The sequence below is a fragment of the Euleptes europaea genome, chromosome 1 (assembly GCF_029931775.1).
Source record: "Euleptes europaea isolate rEulEur1 chromosome 1, rEulEur1.hap1, whole genome shotgun sequence".
Taxonomy (NCBI): Eukaryota; Metazoa; Chordata; class Lepidosauria; order Squamata; family Sphaerodactylidae; genus Euleptes; species Euleptes europaea.
This window is the reverse complement of record NC_079312.1, coordinates 79,075,395-79,095,182: the sequence shown is the minus strand read 5'-3', so window position 1 is coordinate 79,095,182 and position 19,788 is coordinate 79,075,395. Positions and strand designations below refer to the sequence as shown.

At 45.8% G+C, this 19,788-nt stretch overlaps 1 protein-coding gene across 2 annotated transcripts; it reads left to right on the top strand.

The window, feature by feature from the left end:
- The first annotated feature begins 903 nt into the window (after nucleotides 1-903).
- FGFR4 (fibroblast growth factor receptor 4) lies at nucleotides 904-19,527 on the top strand. Of its 2 annotated transcripts, none has more exons than XM_056851220.1 (17): nucleotides 904-1,042; nucleotides 7,676-7,813; nucleotides 8,289-8,378; nucleotides 8,816-8,982; nucleotides 10,374-10,497; nucleotides 11,248-11,438; nucleotides 12,272-12,410; nucleotides 13,871-14,061; nucleotides 14,661-14,806; nucleotides 15,843-15,964; nucleotides 16,091-16,201; nucleotides 16,429-16,619; nucleotides 17,156-17,278; nucleotides 17,677-17,747; nucleotides 18,236-18,373; nucleotides 18,459-18,564; nucleotides 18,726-19,527. In XM_056851220.1, exons 1-17 carry the CDS (start codon nucleotides 949-951, stop codon nucleotides 18,870-18,872), a joined length of 2,289 nt encoding a protein of 762 aa, XP_056707198.1. In that variant the 5' UTR covers nucleotides 904-948; the 3' UTR covers nucleotides 18,873-19,527. The 2 variants fall into 2 exon arrangements, with proteins under 2 accessions (XP_056707198.1, XP_056707189.1); XM_056851211.1 differs by having other exon boundaries at nucleotides 7,676-7,942.
- The last annotated feature ends 261 nt before the right edge of the window (nucleotides 19,528-19,788 follow it).

Sequence of the window (19,788 nt, the reverse complement as noted above, 5' to 3'; positions counted from 1 at the left end):
TCAGACTGAATCACCTTCCTCCAGGATTTCCCACCCTTTACACCAGGGGTTCTCAACAAGGGGGGAATTCCCCCCCCCCGGGGGATGTTAGGGTTGGGAATTGGGACCACTATTCAGCAATATATGCATATTATTTGGAATGCAGCTTTTGAGTTAGACTATCTTGGGAAGGGGGAATCATTCTGAACAATGGTGAAAGGGGGGAATGGAGCAAAAAAGGTTGAGAACCACTGCCTTACGCTATACCCAGACACCATCCTCCGTGTCTGGGTATAGCGTGGTCCGTGGTCAGAGCACACCCTGTTTTTGTATCTTCCTTCTGTGCCCTTCCTAGATCACCACCAGTGCACATGCGAAGGTCTATCTGGTTAAGATTTGAAAGATATGCAGGGCGTGAGGGGACTGAGCTGTGCTGCATTAGGGTGGGTGGACAGGAGTCCCAAAAGTCAGGGTTTCTGGGACTCCTCCAAGGGGGCTCCCTTGTTCAGGCAGGAGACCCTTAAGGGCATCTGCTGGACATTGGGTACAAAGGACTGGAATTTGGAATGACATCTCAACCCCATGAGTGCCTCAGCAGTTCCCCCAAAGACTAGCTGACGTTTAAAATGGACATTGCAGAGCTGTAGTAGAAAACCATGCGTATCCGAGAACTGAGTTTACTTTCATTCTAGTGGCTTGGAACATGGCTTGCTTGTATGTAATGAAGGACATCTTGCTGTATTGTTTCAATAAATACTTTGGAGTAAATGTGAAAAGAATCATTGCCGGCTCCCTGCTTCCAAAATGAATGTCCTGCCAGGACTAGAGGGCCAGGTGTCTCAAGAAGCTTCCCAGGATGAGAACTGTCCATATACATGAACACCGAGGACAAAGGACTCTTCTTTCCTTTCTTGCTCTAGGGTTTGAAGATTCGACCGAGAGCCCTGGGTGAGAAGAAGAGACAACAGAATGACATCCCTGTTGCGGGGCCTTCTTGGGTTCCAGATAATAGCAGCGCTGTCTATTTGGCCAGGTGCTTCTACAGAAGAGACCACAGAGCCAGGTGAGAGTCACTGCGGGAAAAGTGCTGCTCATGTTGGGGGGAGGAGATTAGCATTTTGATAGGGTGTGAGAAATGGGGCCCAGGCACTTAGGGTCTGCTACTACTTATAACTTGTAGGAGACTTTTAAACTGCAGTGCATTTTTGTTGATGCAAGAGAACTCTGCAATGTCGATCAGTTCTATTCACGCAGTTAAAGTGATTTGTTTCCCCCAAGGCCACATAATGAGTTTATGGCATAGGTGGGAGCTGACACGTCCCTGATCCAAGTCCAGTCCACAGTCTGCTGGCCTGCAGAGGTGCTGGATCATGGTAACATTAGCAGTGTAATGTGTTGTAAGCCTGATCTTCTCTAACCTGCTATGGTAATATCAGAGTGGGAAAACAACACATTCCCCATCCACCATGTGGATGTGCGAGGTCAGCATGAAAGTACAATTGGCCTTAAGGTTTGCAGCTGCCTAGCGGCCCCTTCCTTCTATCCCACACTTGTGGGAACACAGAGTGCCAGCATCTGGTGATGGCTATAGGGTAAAAAGTACAGTTTATAAGACTGTTCTTGCACTTGGGAGGGGTTTACTTTGTGTGTGATACAGAGAATGTGCACCTAGATGTTTGTGTTCTGCTCCAACATATAAGTTTCAAATAGGTGTTGTTTCATCATAAGGTAAAACTGGGATACAAATGTATTCTAAAGTGAAGATAAACAGAGACTTGAATTCGTAAAGATTGTCCCCAGAAAGGAGTTCTTCCATAACAACCAGTCTGTAGCAGCAATATTTTCTTGTGACCTGCTCATGTGTTGTGAGCATCTCTATTAGATCTGCCTCCTAGTTGTGATTTGATAACAGTTTACTTTTTGTGTGTGGGGGATCTCCACAATGGGATTAAATGTGCCTTGGTCAAGCAGGCCCATACCGATTTGCGTAAGAGTTTGTAATGTAGGGTGAGTGTAGCTTGCTTTGCCAAATTGGTCCAATTCAGTGTTTGCCACTATTTACCCTGCAGTAGCTCTAATTGTGGATCTATTGCTATGGAGCCAGACGCTGTGCAAACATATTGGAGACAGGGCTCCTGATTCTACCAGTTATTACAAAAACACTGTTGTAAATGCAAAGTGTGGGATTTGTAGAGTTGCTTAAATTTGGTTTTATAACTTGGCTCCATTGAATAACCTAGTTTACGAGTGCTGCTGAGTCTTTGGTGTAGTTCTGTACTTTTGGAACCCCCTGGAAGGGGTGAGGGTGAATGGGCAGTGCCAGGTGCTTGGCATCCTGCCTGACGCTTCAGAAAAGACAGTTACTCCCATAACTAGTCCATCCAGTGAACAAACGGGATGTTTATCATGTGTGCCAGCCAGCTGTTTCTGTACCCGTGTTGATTGTACTTTGCCCCCACCAACTACCCAGCTATTTATTTTATTGGGCTGAAGAAGCAGGCATTAGGGCAATTGTGGCTGATTGTGGCATTAGGGCAATTGCAGGCTTTAGGGCAATTGTGGTTTCTTGCAAACTCATTTGAGGTGGGGGATTGTGCATATTTCAGGGGAAAGGGAGGAAGTGAAGGTGAAGTTATGGGATGCTGTTCATGGCCTTAAATGTCTTAGGATTTAATTGGGCATCTTGACAATTGGTGTGCTTTGTAGCTGGCCTATGAGAACAGGGAATCTGATTTATGTCAAGAGCTATTGACACTTGATGGTTCTGGATAAAGCTGTCACAAATTGTCCATGTTGGCATTATAGATCTGTTCCTAGCCTACGTCACCTGGGAAAAGCCAGTGAAAGCTGGCAGCTGGGTTGGACATCTCCCCAGGTCCTAGAACTGGGAGACTCTTAGCCACCAGAACTGTCTTGTACCATTTGTTGCCAGATCTTATGGGTCTGAAAAGATAATAACTCTGTAATAAATTCAACTGGAATATCCTGAGTGTATCTTGGACGAGGGGTGGGGGGGGGTGGCAGCTCAGCGGTTAGGGCATTCAATTGTATCACTCTCGTTTTTGTTTAGAATGCAAATTGTGTTGTGGAGCAAAGCAGCCACTACTTGCTGTGTTAGCCGCTCAAGCTGCTAATCAAATGGGCTCCAATATCTATTTACAGCTCTCGTGGTGGTGGGGCTTCCTTTCCTTCCAATCAGAGTGGTTTTCTCAGACCCAAGCCATATTTGTCTAAAATCATTGAATTATCCTTGGCCATTACTTTTAAGTGTTTAAGAATTATTTGAAGTCTTCTGCTAGCTCCGCAAGGAATGCAGGAATACCTCCAGCTCTGATCTCGGTGGAGGGGGATCATGGTTGGAGAGTAGGAAAGAGCCAGGCTTGCATTGACCACATTCAGATTGCTGTCTCTGAGGCTTGGCAGTTTCCAAATAATCTAGTGCAGAAGGGAATGATGGAGAGGCTCACACACACACACACACACACACGCCAGAGGTGTTCCCCTTAGTATTCATCAGCTTGGAAGACTGGCACCACTAAAACTGTGCGTGGAGGACTTTATGACTTTGTTGGTTTGAGGGGGGAAAGGGGGAGTTGGCGAGGCTCCCACAACCCAGGCCGATGGTGGAGGAGGATGGGTCACCAAAGCAATTATAGTTCAAATCCAGGTTAGACAAACAGGGAGGCGGGAAATTGTGGAGTCAGCTGAGTGTGAAACCTATCACTCCCAATCATGCCATGGGGGGAGGGGGGAGGGGAAGGCCGGTGTGCTTAGGGGGAGCTGGCCAAGCTAAGCAGGAGAGATTCAAGTAAGAGGAACAGATCTGAATGGAAAGAGAGGGGATAAATGGTAGCATGGGTGAGGGGAAAAAGAGACTGTGATATTACTCTGCCTTCCCTTTGGGTCTTTCCGCGCGGCTCCACTTTTTCGCCAGCAACAATGATAGGGGCTCCTTATCTCATTCCCTTCCTTCCCTTCCCCCGCCCCAACCTGTGGAGGCAGAGCTGGAGCTAATAACAGAGCCCTCCGCTGAAAGGGGCCTGGCCCCTATTGTAAGCCAGGGGCAAGGAGAGCACGGGAAAGGAGCAGTGTGGCTGGGACGATGGGGGCTGGGGGAAGGGCAGCGGTCATGGGGCTTCCTGACATGTTCATTTTGGAATCTGTCAAAACAGTCACTCTCGACTGAGAGGGTGACCACTCAATTGAAGGCCCCCACAGAGAGGCCGGGGAGGGGGGGGGGAGGGAGCCGAGCAGAGAAGTCATGCTTCACTGTCCGTGGGGATCCTTTCTCCTGTCCAAGACTGGCAGCCGAGGGGCTTTGATGACATCATTGCCCCATAGAACAAGAGGCAAAGGCAGGAATCCAGGACAAAGGGGCTTGTGAACAGAGCTCCGAGGATCACAAGGCGGGGGTGGGTGGGGGGGAGATTCTGTGACTGCACTCTTCCTCGACCTGTAGTCCCTACTGTTAATGATTCCTTGGTATGACTTCAAATCCCCAGCCTTCTCTTCTTTCCTTATCATTTTCTCTGTTAAATTTGCTGCTCCGGTGCTATTTTGGATGCTACAGTCAAAACAAAAGAAATCCAGCAAGCGTTGGGACCTAAATATACCCCTTCCTGATACTACTTCCTCCTCCATGCAAATGTCCTCCATCTGCCTGTGAAGTCTCCACACAATCAATTACCTGATATCTCATATATACCCAGTCACTCTGATCCCAAAACCTGAGGGAGGGAAATGTTTCCAGATTAACCTAAAACTCTTCATGGATATTTCTTCCCTCCCAGTTTTTCTCTTCGCAAAGTGCCCCAAACTGGAGCGTTTTCCCATAAAATCATCACTTTGGCCTGAGGAAGCCGTGTCCATATGAACAAAGATATTTTTCCGTTCTCCACATTATTCCTTCACATAAACCTTTTTTTCTCCCATCTGCTTTTCTTTCCATATTATCGTTCTGCTAAATTTGCTACTCTGGGACTATTTTGGATGCTGCAGAGTTGAAATGTAAAACTTCTGTAAAATGTAAAGTCACAGAAGAAAAGAACATCTCTTCCCTCTCCCTTTGGGAACCAAAGTTTGGGGGGAAATTTGCAGTATTTGCTGTTTTATTTTCTTCTTGGCTAAATGTATTTATTATTTAAAACATGAAATATGTTCCATACATCTTATACTTTTCATTGTATTATTTAATCAGCATATAAAAATGGTAATATTTATTAATTGCCTTTGTTTTATTAAAACAGCTTTCAGAAATGTACCGTGCTAGAAGCGGAGTTGCAAACTCCCATGCCCTCAGGACCAAAAGTGCCTAATGGCATGATTCTGTGCATGCTTGCTTTGAAATAGGTCCCACAGATCATCGTGAGGCTTGCTTCTGAATAAGCGTGCATGGGTTCAAACTGTGAATTGGGAAAGTAGGGGTGAAAAAATAAACAGTCAAAAATAGAAAATCAACACTGTAATAAACAGAAGGTTTATTATCTGGGGTACTGATAACTTCAGACGCTTAGTCACATCTTAGGATACAGTTGAAAAGTTCAAGTATTATTTCATTAATGTCATGCTGTAATCCTGTGTATATTTTAAGCCCTGTGGAATTCACTGGGATGTGTTTCTGGTTAAAGACGAACAGGGTTGGGTCACAAAAGTAAATGTAGACTGATAAAGAGCCATTTTTACGTATTGGTTAAATGCATATCTCAAGCCATCCCAATTAATAAATCTTTGAAAATATTAGCATAAACCAAGTTCATGCCAGACATGATATGGGAAAGTTGTGATTGGATAATACATTGTTTTAAATTAATGTTAAAAAGCAGCCATAAAATGGGGATCTGGACTGGGGAAGTACTGTAGGTAGAGGCTTAACCCTTTGCCCCATGCCATTGTCCTGTACAAAATTGCCCTTCCCCAGTTTTTACTGGCCCTGATAACATGGGGAAAAGAAAGATATAATATATGGATACTTCCCTCCTTACTAAGGTTAGCAGCAGCCCTGACCTGGATGGCCCAGGCTAGCCTGATCTTGTCAGACCTCAGAAGCTAAGCAGGGTCAGCCCTGGTTAATATTTGGATGAGAGACCACCACGGAATACCAGGGTTGATATGCAGAGGAAGGCACTGGCAAACCACCTCTGTTAGTCTCTTGCCATGAAAACCCCGAAAGGGGTCGCCATAAGTCGGCTGCGACTTGACGGCACTTTACACACACAAGGTTAGCAGCAGCTGGGGGGTTTCTATCCCCTGCAGACCCCAAGAACTTCTCCCCCCCCCCATTTGCTATGCCCCCAATCCAAACTGCACTCCCCTGTGGCTGTTTTTAAAAGCATCAAACGATATCAGGTGATTAATCTCAGACCTCTTCCAGATTGTTAAATTCAGCCCTCAGGGTCTGAAAAAGCCACAGTTTTTGATTATTAACTTATTACTTTGTAATAAGTTATGGACTTCAGAAAATGAAAAATTTGCACAAACTGAAACAAGCCCCCCCCCCCCACTCTTTCCACATGTTAACTAGTACTATGATTTTGTATATTTCCAAAGATTCGTCAATTGCTCTCAGGATGCAGATGATGGAAGAGTCTGAGGGATCTGAGAAACAGGGCTGTGTTGTCTTGCTCCTGTGCTGCAGAAATACAAAGGCTGGCAGGTCCCCAGATTGCTCTTTTTTAGCCTATGCCTGAAGATGTTCTGTATTCAGCAGCATCTGAGATTACTTTTTCAACATTATTCTAAGAGGGATGGCTGTTTAGTAATTTAGTCAAATGCAGTAGCAATACTATTGCTACTAATAATGCTACCTTTGAACATGAAACTAAGACACTTTCAGCAGTGTGACAAGATATGTTTACCAAATTTCTTTGAAAAGTATTTTGTTCATTGTTTTGTTTTGTTCATCGGTTTCCCAAAAAGTTTCTAATTCTTCCATTTCAGGCCTTTTTTTGGGGGGGGGGGAATCAATTTTTGCCCTAGGTCTTTTTATCTGTACTCTAGAGCAAATTGTGGGCTGGGTGAAATAAACTGAAAGAGCACAAACATTTCTGAAGTGGGATGTTCATTTGGGCTTTGCCCACTATGAGGACAAGGATCCCTACAAGCAGACTCTCATTTGAGTTGGGACCTTTCCAAGGGCACTTCTTCAATGCTGGGAGCTCAGGCTGAGAACTACTCGAATAACACAAAGAACATATCAGGAATGATTTTTTCCCCCTTCCACTGCATAACCACAACCCCTTTCCAAACACTTGGAAAAAGAAGACAAAGTTTCCAGCAGTGGATTCAGAGTCCAAGCAAATTTGCATTCTTGTATTTGCTTTTTTAACACCATAATTGCTCATGTGCTTGAGTGGACACAATTGGTAGCTGATTGTTCTGAGTCACAAAAGAATCCGATGCCACCATCATCCTCATTTACCAGTCTCCAATGTGCCACTCTCATCCACTTCAGTAGTCGCAGGGGAAATTCCTGCCACTTAAGCCCTCACTCAGTCATGCCCTGGTGATCCAGAGAGAGAGAGAGTTATGCAGACTGATGTCCAGTTATATTCTTTGGGATCTACCTGGGTAAAGGAATCCCTGTGTTGTAGTTGGTGCCCCCAGTGTTTGTCTTATGGAGGTTGTACACTGTTGTTATAGCCGCTAAAGTAAGCTCACTTTGTCATTGCACTGACTGTACCCTCTCTGTGCTGGACAGAAATGTTTGAGAGCCACATGCTGGTGGCAGAGGAAGAGCACTTGCTGCTGGACCCAGGGAGTCTGCTGAAGCTCTACTGCAGTGCCAATCACAGCCTCGTAATCACATGGTACAAAGAAGCCAAGCAGCTTCTCCCAGGTGGGCGCATCCACATGCGGCAGGGCATGCTGGAGATTGCCGATGTCACCTATGAAGATTCGGGGCTGTATTTATGCCGGACGCGGAGCACTGGCGAGAGCCTGCGCAACTTTACCATCTCTGTTGTGGGTAAGGGCAAGGAAAGTGAAGGATCTTAGTGCTCCTACTTCTGTTTACTCACCATTACATCCTTACTTTCACGGTACCCTTTGCTGAAAGCAGCAAGGATGGCCAGGGTTTGGAGCCCCCCCCCCCAATAAGCCAACATCACCTGCATAATAACCTTTCATGTGAGATGCTAGGGCTGCAGTAACTAACAGTCTCCTTCCTCTGCTTCTCCCTCATCTCTGATCAAACTCCTGATGGTCTTTTGCTTGCTTATGTACAATGTGCTAGCCATGGACTTCCATGACAGTGTTCATTCCATGCCCTTTGCTGTACTACAAAGACTCACCTTGTGCGCTATTGGTTTCAGATTCATTGGCATCCGGTGATGATGATGAAGACAGCGATGGGGACAGTGCCCATGTGGATTCAAATGAGGAGCCAGTGCACACCCGGCGAGGTCAGTACTTAGCTTCTGTGTTCGGCAGCAGTGCTGGGACAGGAGATAAGGGATGTTTGATGCTGTTATACAGAACAGTTGAACATCTTCCCTGCTTACCTCTCAGCCTTCTTCTCTGCAGAAATTCAGATAGGTCCAATAAAGCTTGATACCAAATATCTCCAGGCTAGTAACAGAATTCTGCCAGAGTTGGTCCTGGCAAGCATTCACCTCTGCTGGGGTTCTGAGGTTGCCTGGCAGAGCGGTTATGAAAGCTGTACCAGTCTATGCCATAATGCATTGTACCCTATTCCTAGCTGCCAAAGTGGCTCTCAGTTTTTGCTTGAAATATTGGCACTCCATTTGTTTGAGACTAGTCCAAGTGCCTTCACCAGTTTACCTTTAAGGCCCTGAGGCTTTATTAAAATTTGGGACTGATCATGTAATGTTGTCTTCAGCACCTTATTGGACACACCCTCATCGAATGGACAAGAAGCTGTATGCAGTCCCAGCAGGAAATACAGTCAAGTTCCGCTGCCCAGCCTCAGGAAGTCCTAATCCTACGATTCGCTGGCTGAAGAATGGTCGGGAATTCAGAGGGGAGCACCGTATTGGTGGGATCCGAGTAAGAACACAGATACTTTGGTCTTTTTCACATCACTCTCTCCCATTTCATCTACCTAACTGAAACTATAGCTGGTTTTTGGACTAAGTCAAATGAGCCAGGATTTGTGTGGGGGTTGGCGAGAATATGCCCTGTAAAACTGTTTAGAGAGGAGGCAGACCCAATTACTACAGAAACTAGTTGTGAACTTGACTGACCCAAGTGTTACCTCGATTGCTTCAGTCTTTGTGTGTGTGTTGTGGTGGTTCAGCAACCAGAAGCAACCTCACAGGTCCCCAGATGTGCTATGACCTGTGGGCACTTTTGAAATTTTGAGGAATGGTACTGGGCACCACTAAAAATGGCTCCCATGGAGGAAGCCACCACAAAATATGGGGAGTTTCCAAGCCAAGCATCCTCTTACAGTGCAGGCAGCCATTTTGGGGAGGAGCTGTGGCTCAGTGGTAGAGCATCTGCTTGGCATGCAGAAGGTCCCAGATTCAATCCCTGGCATCTCCAGTTAAAAAGATCAGGTAGCAGGAGATGTGAAAGACCTCTGCCTGAGACCCTGGAGATACTTTGGCCACCAGTCTGAGTAGACACTACTGACCTTGATGGGCAGATGGTCTCATTCAGTATAAGACATAGGAAAGGCCATGCTGGATCAGACCAAGGTCCATCAGATCCAGCAGTCTGTTCACACAGTGACCAACCAGGTGCCTCTAGGAAGCCCACAAACAAGACAACTGCAGCAGCATTATCCTGCCTGTGTTCCACAGCACCTAATATAATAGGCATGCTCTTCTGATCCTGGGAAGAATAGGTATGCATCATGACCAGTATCCATTTTTACTAATAGCCATGAATACCCCTCTCCTCCATGAACACCCCTCTCCTTCATGAACATGTCCAGACCCCTCTTAAAGCCTTCCAAGTTGGCAGCCATCACCACATCCTGGGGCAGGGAGTTCCACAATTTAACTATGCATTGTGTGAAGAACTATGCATTGTGTGAAGGCAGCTTCATATGTGTGAATGGGTGACTCTTGTAGACCCAAAGGTGGTGCCTCCAATTAGATAGCAGAAAACAAGGACTGTCTGTATACACTGGGGCAGAAAACAAGGACTGTCTGTTTACACTGGGGAAGAAACAAGTGGGCACAAGAAAACATATTGGTGGGCACCACGACAGCCACAGGCACCACACTGGGGATCTCTGGCTAAATGACTGCTTTATTTGCTGCTGATGTTGACCTCATTTGTCCTGTTTATGTTTCCAAAACTTGGGATAACAAAAAGCTGTAGTGCATGAAAGAAAGAGCATCCATTGTATGAGCAGTCATGTGCTGGAAGAATGGCTTCAAAATGTTACACCTACTCACCTTAGCTTGTGGCCACTTCCCTTTCCCCAGCTGCGGCATCAGCACTGGAGCTTAGTCATGGAGAGTGTGGTACCTTCCGACCGAGGCAACTACACTTGTCTGGTGGAGAACAAGTTTGGCAGCATCCGCTTCAGCTATTTTCTGGATGTCCTAGGTGAGATCATCTCCCCCACAGAAGATGGACCGTATAAAAACTAACAGCAACAAAGGACAAGCATTGTGCGCCCATCCTAAGGAAGCCTGGAAAGTACTTCACTGATCTAAGTTTGTGTGGGAGACCAGAGCCCACTCCTAGCCTGTCAGCCATCCAGATTCTTGTGGGAAGAACTGGGCTCACCATCCTGACTTCAAATACTCTAGAGAGAAGAAAAATGCCCTAAACCTTCTACCAACTTCAAAGGAAGCTGGTGATCTCCTAGGCTATAAAGTCAGATGAAATTAATTAACCCCTGCCTGGATCTCTAGGCCTTGCTTTAAGCTTTTGCTCCCTTATCTCTCAGCCCCTCATTATCTGTCTTCTCTGAGCTTACTTGTAATCACCGGAAAGAGGCCCTGGAGCCAGCACTGGGTAGGAGTTGAGTCTGCGGCACCAAGTAATATCAGAAGCGCAGCCTCGTCTGCTGGCGAAAGAAGAGATGGGGAAGGCATAAAGATCCCCTTAGCCACAAGACAGAAACATATATATTGCTGCAGTGAGAATATTTGAAAGGAAAGCTCTGCTGTTAGATAAGGGGGAGGAACACCACCTCAAAGAGACAGTTGACTGTGCCTCTTTATTCCCAGCCCGCTACTTTATCATGACCAGCTTTGTGTTTACTGATTTATGCACTGTAGGGTGCCCCTCTGGGTCATCTGGCAGACTTTGGCTGTATTGGATAACACTTTCCCTCTCTGTCCTTTTCAGAGAGATCTCCGCACAGGCCAATCCTGCAAGCAGGGCTCCCTGCGAACACCACAGCAGTGGTCGGCAGCGACGTGGAGTTCTTTTGCAAAGTGTACAGCGATGCCCAGCCCCACATACAGTGGCTGAAACACATTGAAGTGAATGGCAGCAGCTATGGCCCTGACGGAATCCCCTACGTTCAAGTGCTTAAGGTAACTGGCCCTGGAAACTGGGATGGAAAATGGTAGAGCTTGTAGTGACGCTTATAAGTGTATAGAACTGACATGGCTTCTAACAATAGAAACAGCCCTGAGCAATTTAGACACCATCAACTAATTTTCCTAAAAGGCTGCTTTGAGAAATGAATGAGGAGTGTGGGCCAGTGCCTCAGACTTCTATAAATGTCTCTTGCTATGAGTGCTACTTTGTCAATACCTCCTTCACCTCCAGATTAGCAATGGGATGGAGGTGCAGGTGAGACCTTTCAGTAGGCCAGATTTGGTCCAGGATCTTCCAGTTGCTGGCTCCTTAATCTGGGAAGGCTGGGATACAAACACATCTATTTCCAGTATTAGGAGTTGCACCTTTTACATTGTGTGCCTCTACAATAATTTTCAAACAGTAGGCTCCTCTTACATTGAGGGTTAAAAGAGTGGCTGCTGTGTCAATCACAATGAAAGAGAGACAGGATCTGAAAAGGTTTGAGGTGATACCGTCACTTGTACCAACTGAGTTGGTAGAGAAATGCAAAGAAATGCACCTTGTATGGCAGAGAAACTGCATGATCCATCACAACTGTATCCGTATAGCTTCATTGTATCTTGAAGCTTCTTACAGGATATTTGAGAAGCAATGGAATCTTGCAAAAGCAATAGTGCACTGAACTAGTGTAATCTCAGTGGAGAGGTGGGTATGTGAGCCTTCGTAAGCAAAGAGAAGCACCAGACCTGACATATATTGGCAGCAAAGAGAAAGCTGGGTAACTCTTGTGTCATCTAGAGCTAATGCTTACCTCTCTCTTATCTCTCTCCATTTGTCCTGGCAGACAGCAGATATTAACAGCTCAGAGGTGGAAGTGCTGTACTTGCGCAATGTCTCCATGGAAGATGCTGGTGAATACACATGCCTGGCAGGGAATTCTATTGGCTTGTCCTACCAGTCAGCCTGGCTTACTGTGCTGCCAGGTGAGGAAGGGCAGAGGATCCCTAGGGGACAACTGAAGATGGGGTCGGGGCAAGAAAAGATGAATGGTTGCAGAATATCCCTTCATAGGGTCATACCCAGACACATCTCCTATCAGTAGATAGTTGAACAACAACAAAAACCTCTGTCCTCCTGTGCATGTCCTTAAGTTTAAAAGAAATCAATGGGATGAGTTTCTAGAGGTGACAGATCACTAAAAATATTTGGAAGGAAGTGGGGGTCCAGTTATCCATTACTTTCTGGGGCATGACAAAATCCTTTACTGGACATGATAAAATCCTGTTAGATTGTTTCATGGATGTATGCAATGAAGATTCTGTATTAAAATACGAACAAATTAATTGTAAAAATGAGTGCAAATATGGCACTGTTCTAGCAAAGCCTCCACAATAATAAAGAATAAAATCTTAAGGTGACTGAAGAAATTGAGGAAAGGAATTTTGTCACGGCTTTATTGGATATTAAAAAGATACGTTGTGTCTTTGTAAAGCTAAAGAATTTCTGTTCGGTAAAGGCCCTACGGCTTCTGTCTGCATTCACTGAAAGCAAGATTGCCTTAGAATAGCTATGCTACACCGTCTCACTCCTTGGAAGCCAAGATATATGTCAATGATCATCACCGGCCCCATTGTTTTGTAAAGGGAGATTTTCTGTGCATATAATAGGGCTGTCCAAGAGCAAAACAATTTTAGAAAATAATATTCAAGTTAACAAAGGAAACTATGGACATTATATTTCCATAGGATGAGTGTTTAATAAACTGTATGAAAGACAATGTGTCAAATACCAGATAGTGGTTCTGAATTTGCTGGTCTCTGCCAGGATTGCATTTGCAAGACACTGGAAAACCAGCATTAAAACTTCTAAATATAAAGGATCCCTAAGATGAAACATTCCAAATGGTAAAATTGGAAAGCAGCAATCAGTCCAAAATTATTGTAGAAGGGTAACTTTTATGGCGCAGAGGCGTTGGTTTTAAGATGTACTACTACTGAAAGGAGTTGGGGCAGATAAATTATCAGCAATACTTGTGTCTAACTTGGATACTGAAACAACTTACGAAGTTGCGTGTATCTTGATTTGCTTCATCTTGTTAAATGACTGCATAATTATTCCAGTAACACTTTGAGAAAAAGAAAATGTGCGCAGTCCAGCCAAAGATGAGCAATGTTCAGCCCCATTTATATCAACTGAAGCGATTGAAGGATATGCTCAGCTCTCACATTGACATTAGTGTGAATGTCAGAGCACTTACTTTTGGCTAAATTGGGCAAGTGGCAGCCTCTGCAGGAGCTGGACCACCATGTGCAACTGTGCTCTTTGGCCGTGCCTTAGTCATTTTGGCCTGGTTGCAGCAGCTGCCCTTGCTGTCAGCCACAGTCAAGGCTAGTTTAGCCCTGGAGCATATGCTAATTGGGAATTCATTCACTGATTGCAGAAGAAGAGCTGGTGCAAGAGGTGAACGCGCCTGATGTCAAGTACACAGATATCATTATCTACACTTCAGGATCTTTGGCCATCGCTATGGCTGTCGTCATCATTGTCCTCTGCCGGTTGCAAACCCAGCCAAGGAAGCAGCCCTTGGAGCCCATGGCAGTACACAAGCTCTCCAAATTCCCTCTCATCCGGCAGGTATGCAGCCTCACATGAAGCTCCCTTTACTGAATCAGACCCTTGGTCTAGCAAAGTCATTATAGTCTACTCAGACCGGCAGCTGCTCTCCAGGGTCTCAAGCAGGGGTCTTTCACATCACCTATCTGCCTACTCCCTTTAACTGGAGATGCCGGGGTTTGAACCTGGGACCTTCTGCGTGCCAAGCAGATGTTCTACCACTGAGCCACAGCCCTTCCCTTAAGCTGGGACAGAATGATCAGGGTGTTGTCACTGCAGTGGTTTTCTAGAGCCCACAATCTTTGGTAAAGTGTTATCTGCATGCTCTGAACAGGAATCAGTGGAGGACAGTGAGATGCCCAAATATGTAGACGGCATCTACACCAATACCCTATTTGTGAGCTTCCACGACAGCTAGTTTGAGGCAGAATCCAGAACTAGATAGACTTTGGTCTGATCCAGCATGTGCATTTTTAAGCATGCATGCTCTGCCTTATCATCTGAGACTCCTCTGGGGTGTAGTACATTGCATGTTGTTAACCTGAGTCACATATAGCCCTGCTGAGAAGAAGAGTGGTGTTTCCAGGCTAATCTAATGAGTACTTGTGCTGCTTCCACAGTTCTCATTGGAATCAAGCTCCTCAGGCAAGTCTACCACATCACTCATGCGTGTCACCCGCCTCTCGTCAAGCTGCACACCCATGCTGGCTGGGGTCATGGAAGTGGAGCTGCCACTTGACTCAAAGTGGGAATTTCCACGAGACAGGTAATTCTGTGAAGTGGAGTGTGTGTGTTGTATATATGTGTGTCTCTGCAGAGGATGCTAGCTTGGATCACATAGCCTGATGTAAATTGGTGTTTGTCTCCTCAAAATTCTATGTCAAGGTGTTCATATACTCGACATTCAACAGGTGGTTCCCACTGGTGATGGTGCTGCTAAGTCTCCATACACATAAATGTCTTTAGGCTTATGCCAGCCCACAGTCATATGAAGGAAATTGTAAAGGTCCCCTGTGCAAGCACCGGGTCATTCCTGATCCATGGGGTGACGTCACATCCCGACATTTCCTAGGTAGACTTTGTTTACGGGGTGGTTTGCCAGTGCCTTCCCCAGGCATCTTCCCTTTACCCCCAGCAAGCTGGGTACTCATTTTACCGACCTTGGAAGGATGGAAGGCTGAGTGAACCTTGAGCCGGCTACCTGAAACCAACTTCCATGGGGATCGAACTCAGGTCGTGAGCAGAGCTTCGACTGCAGTACTGCAGCTTACCACTCTGCGCCACGGGGCTCCTATACATATGAAAGTAGTAGCATGTAAACCAGAAATGCACTGTACTTGTCTTACACATGACCATAGTAATTCCTAGCAATATGACAGCTCCTAAAGGCTGTAATCACATGTGCTTTGGTTTTACATGCTACTCCCGCCAAGCAAATGAGAACAAGCACAAGCTCGAGAATACCCATGTGTGGGAAATCTAGGTGTACAGCCACATGTGTGAACTAGATATAAATGTTTGTCCTTCCCTTCCTCTACTCCTGGTTTGCTATACATTCTACTCTAGAGTGAGCAGGGTATGAGACCTTTGGTGACATTTTCCTCAAAGTACAACCAAGTGGAGTCCAAGGCTTCTTTAGCTCTGTGATCTAATAGTTAAGAGACTGGTCTGATACTAGAAAACTTGGGGTTTATCCTTTTGCATTTCACAGCCAAGTATATTGAGCTCTCCTTGCCAAATGCCTCAGTTCCTATGATTTGGGAACATCCCCTAAACTGGCTGCTTTTCTTCTTTTCCCTTAGGTTGGTGCTGGGCAAGCCACTAGGTGAAGGTTGTTTTGGGCAAGTGGTGAGAGCAGAGGCTTATGGGATTGATCAGGAACGGCCAGAACGTCCCATCACTGTTGCCGTCAAGATGCTCAAAGGTAACTTGTGGCTTGCGGGGCTACAACAGACTGTCTCATTGGGGTCTTCTACACCCGAGACTGGATCATGTTTCACCTTGCCCTCACCTTGGGGGACATAACAGCCCTTTTCCTGTGTTTCACCAGATAATGCTACTGACAAGGACTTGGCTGATCTCATCTCAGAAATGGAAATGATGAAACTCATGGACCAGCACAAGAATATAATCAACCTGCTGGGTGTCTGTACCCAGGATGGTGAGTGGTTGCAGTGTCTAACTGGGAGGCAGAGATTGTTGTGTGCTGGATCAAGGAATCAGGAGAGGCTGGGCCCACTGTGGGACAACCTAACTAAGAAAGCAGAGGTCCTGTGAGGGGATGCTGTAATTGAAGCATGAAGCACTGGCACTCTTTGAGTGGGGAACAGACAGTATTTGGAGTTCTAGAGGATGAGACAGAGAGTCACTTTCAGCCTACAATTGCAGGGCCTCTCTATGTGATTGTGGAATTCGCTGCCAAGGGGAACTTACGGGAATACCTGCGTGCTCGTCGCCCTCCCACACCTGATTACACCTTTGATGTTACCAAAATGCCTGAAGAACAGCTGTCCTTCAAAGATTTGGTCTCTTGTGTCTATCAGGTGGCACGTGGCATGGAGTACCTGGAATCTAAGCGGGTAAGAGCAGCTTCATTGTGCAACTGCACTGCCATATGTATTAGGACCTTTGTCTTGTCTCTACATCCAGAAACATTTGCCTCCTTGGCTTCCATGGTTTGGCCTTAGTAGGGTGTTTCCTTCACTTAAGCAGAGGTGAATGATGCCCAGTAGCCATGTTCCATCTTGGTAGTTTGATAGTGCTCTTCAGGGCCTAATATAAGGTTGTAGGCCAGGAGTTGGTATATTTTCGGCTCTTACACATTTTCCTAGTATCTCAAGCAGGGTCTTTGCTCTTCAGTGTGAATTTCAGGTGTGTTCTAGTATTGACTGAGGGTAGAATGGAAGGTTAAAAGTACCAGACTTGGACAGCCTTAGCAAGATGAAGCAGAGAGAATGGCTGAAGGGTATTGGAGAGGTATGGGGAAACTCATACATACATACTTACAGTTGTTCGAACAATGACATATTCTCCCTGGACGTGTCTGGTGCTGGCTCCAGAATGTTTGCCAAGTTCTCAAAGAGAATTCATCTTCTTCTTTTTTATCTCTCTAAAGTGCATTCACCGGGACCTGGCTGCTCGCAATGTACTTGTCACTGAAGAGACTGTCATGAAAATTGCTGATTTTGGCTTGGCCCGTGGTGTTCATGACATAGACTACTACAAGAAAACAAGCAATGTAAGTAAAAGGCAATTGAGGGTCATGGGGAGGAAAGTCCTGGAGCTGGTATGATTCTTAAGAAATCTACAGCGTTATAGGCTAAGAAAGAGGAAGAGACTAGTATTGGCAATTAGAGATATGGACAGTTAAGGAGTGTGGAATACATTAGGGTTCTGGGTATATACATGTATACGAGCTATGTGTATAAAAGAAAATTCTTTTAAGTTTGGAGAAAGGGAATTTTTATTAACCTCTACTTTCAAAAGTCATATAGAAATCAGAATTTCAGAACTAGTACAGGAGAAAATTAGCATTATCTTGACTGTTCAGTGGTTGGCGAGGGGTTGGAACTTGAAGAGGAAGCAGCATCTTGGGGAAGCAGCCTTGAGCTGAAGGCTTTTCGTTTTTGCTTGCAGGGCCGCCTGCCTGTAAAGTGGATGGCACCAGAGGCCCTGTTTGACAGAGTGTACACGCACCAGAGTGATGTGTAAGTGTGATTCAGTGAGATATGGATAAGGGCTCCCACGATAAAACAGGCCTTAACAGTTATGCCCTGCCAAACTGCTGAGTGTTGTAAGCCACTGTGTGCATATCTCTTTGACTTCTAACAAACATACTGGTATGTAGAAAACAATTAACCCTATATGCCAGTTTCCTAGCAGCTTTGGTGAGCATTCCATAATTTGCATGGAAAGCCACTGTACTATGGCTCCTCCTCCCATCCTATGCCAGGTGTCACAGACTATAGAGTAACTTTCCCCCTATAAACTGGTCCAACATCGTGAAGAGTGCCTAGCGCATTTATGGTTAGTCCGTTCAACATCCCAATGTCCATGTATATGGCCACAAATTCAGTCTTAGTGAGATGTGCTGCCCCATCACTGGCCTGTGGCTTAGGTTAATCTCAGGATATATTCATGCTGTGGTTATTGCTGACTTTCTTAACCCTCACCACACACCCAATTATGCTTTAAGGTGGTCTTTTGGAATTTTGATGTGGGAGATCTTCACCTTGGGAGGTTCCCCATATCCAGGCATCCCAGTGGAAGAGCTCTTCAAACTTCTGAGAGAAGGTCACCGCATGGACAAGCCCTCCAACTGTACCCATGAATTGTAAGCATCTTCAGGTGTTTCCTACCCACTTAACTAGGATGTGGAAGGCAGAAGTCTAAAGGCTTTCTCACCTTTGCTCTAATAGGTACATGATGATGAGGGAATGCTGGCATGCTGTCCCTTCTCAGAGGCCCACCTTTAAGCAACTGGTGGAAGGACTGGACAAGGTCCTAGCTGCTGTCTCTGAAGAGGTAGGTTCAAATCACTAGGAAGTGATGAGAACACAATGGTTGGGAGGGGGGAACTGCAGCAAAGATCCAGTTATTTGCAACAGGTGGTAGTGATTTTTAGGGATTTTTAGGTAGGCCATCTCCAATGAAGGCTAAAAGTGACCCTTTCTCTCTGTTTTCAGTATCTGGACCTGTCAATGCCATTTGAACAGTATTCACCCTCCTGCGAGGACACAACCAGCACCTGTTCTTCTGATGATTCTGTCTTCACCCATGACCCACTGCCTATCACCCCCTGTCTCTTCCCCTATCATAATGTGAGGACATGAGGAGAAGTAGGCCATGGACCCCAGGGAAAGTGTCTGTTCTGTTCCTAGAGGATTACAGTGCTTGGGAACAGAAGTTCTCGCATTGTCCCTGGTGGAAGGAAGAATGATCTGGGAGCTGCGTCAGCAAAGCCTGAGAATCTGCATCGAAAGCTTCTGGAGCCTGCTGGACATATGCTACCAAAAGTGCCCTAATGAGGACTGGAGTCTTTCCTTGTAAACTCGTGCTGGTGCTTTCAAACCCTAAAATCTCAGGTTCCCACCAGGCTATTACTCTAGCTGAGCCTTGGCTGCTGCCAGCTGGCTGGGGAGAAGCGGTACCAGAAAAGCAGGGAGAAACCTAGCCCAAGAGAAGAGCACTCACTACGTGCCTGGAACCCCACCAGACCCTTGGGACCATCTCCCCAGCCATGGAGCACCCTGCTTGTTTGTTTGATGCTATCCCCAATTTAATAATATTTTTTTATAAAATCTCATTGGCAGGAGCCAGCCAGCTTTCTCAGGCCACCCGTACTCAGCTGGATGACATCTTGCACAGGGCATGAACGTTCCCTTCTGGCTCCTGCTGCTCCCTGTACATACCCCTAGAGATAAATATTTATGTACATATCATTTCTAATGCACATGAATTATCCACACCCATAAATTATTTTTTGGAATAGAGCCTCTGACTGGAGGTTTCTTTGTTCTTAGGAACGCCTGTGGCGTGCTTCCAAGGAAGCATTGACCTAGCCAGGAGCCACTCCTGGGCCATAGATCTTTCTTGGAGCATGAGCACCCCCACCCCAAAGACATTTGTCTCCCCAGTTTATAGGTTGAGAACAGTAGACCAGATTGGTTTTGTCTCAGCTGGTCTGATTGTGCCCACGGCATGTAAAAGTCAAATGTTACAACGGCCACTGGTTCCAGAGAACCTGGC

Coding starts and splice junctions, on each gene's coding strand:
- FGFR4 (XM_056851211.1), top strand. CDS start 949: ATGACATCCCTGTTGCGGGGCCTTCTTGGGTTCCAGATAATAGCAGCG. Junction 12,411..13,870: donor CTGGCTTACTGTGCTGCCAG/GTGAGGAAGGGC, acceptor TGATTGCAGAAG/AAGAGCTGGTGCAAGAGGTG. Junction 14,807..15,842: donor TGGGAATTTCCACGAGACAG/GTAATTCTGTGA, acceptor CTTTTCCCTTAG/GTTGGTGCTGGGCAAGCCAC.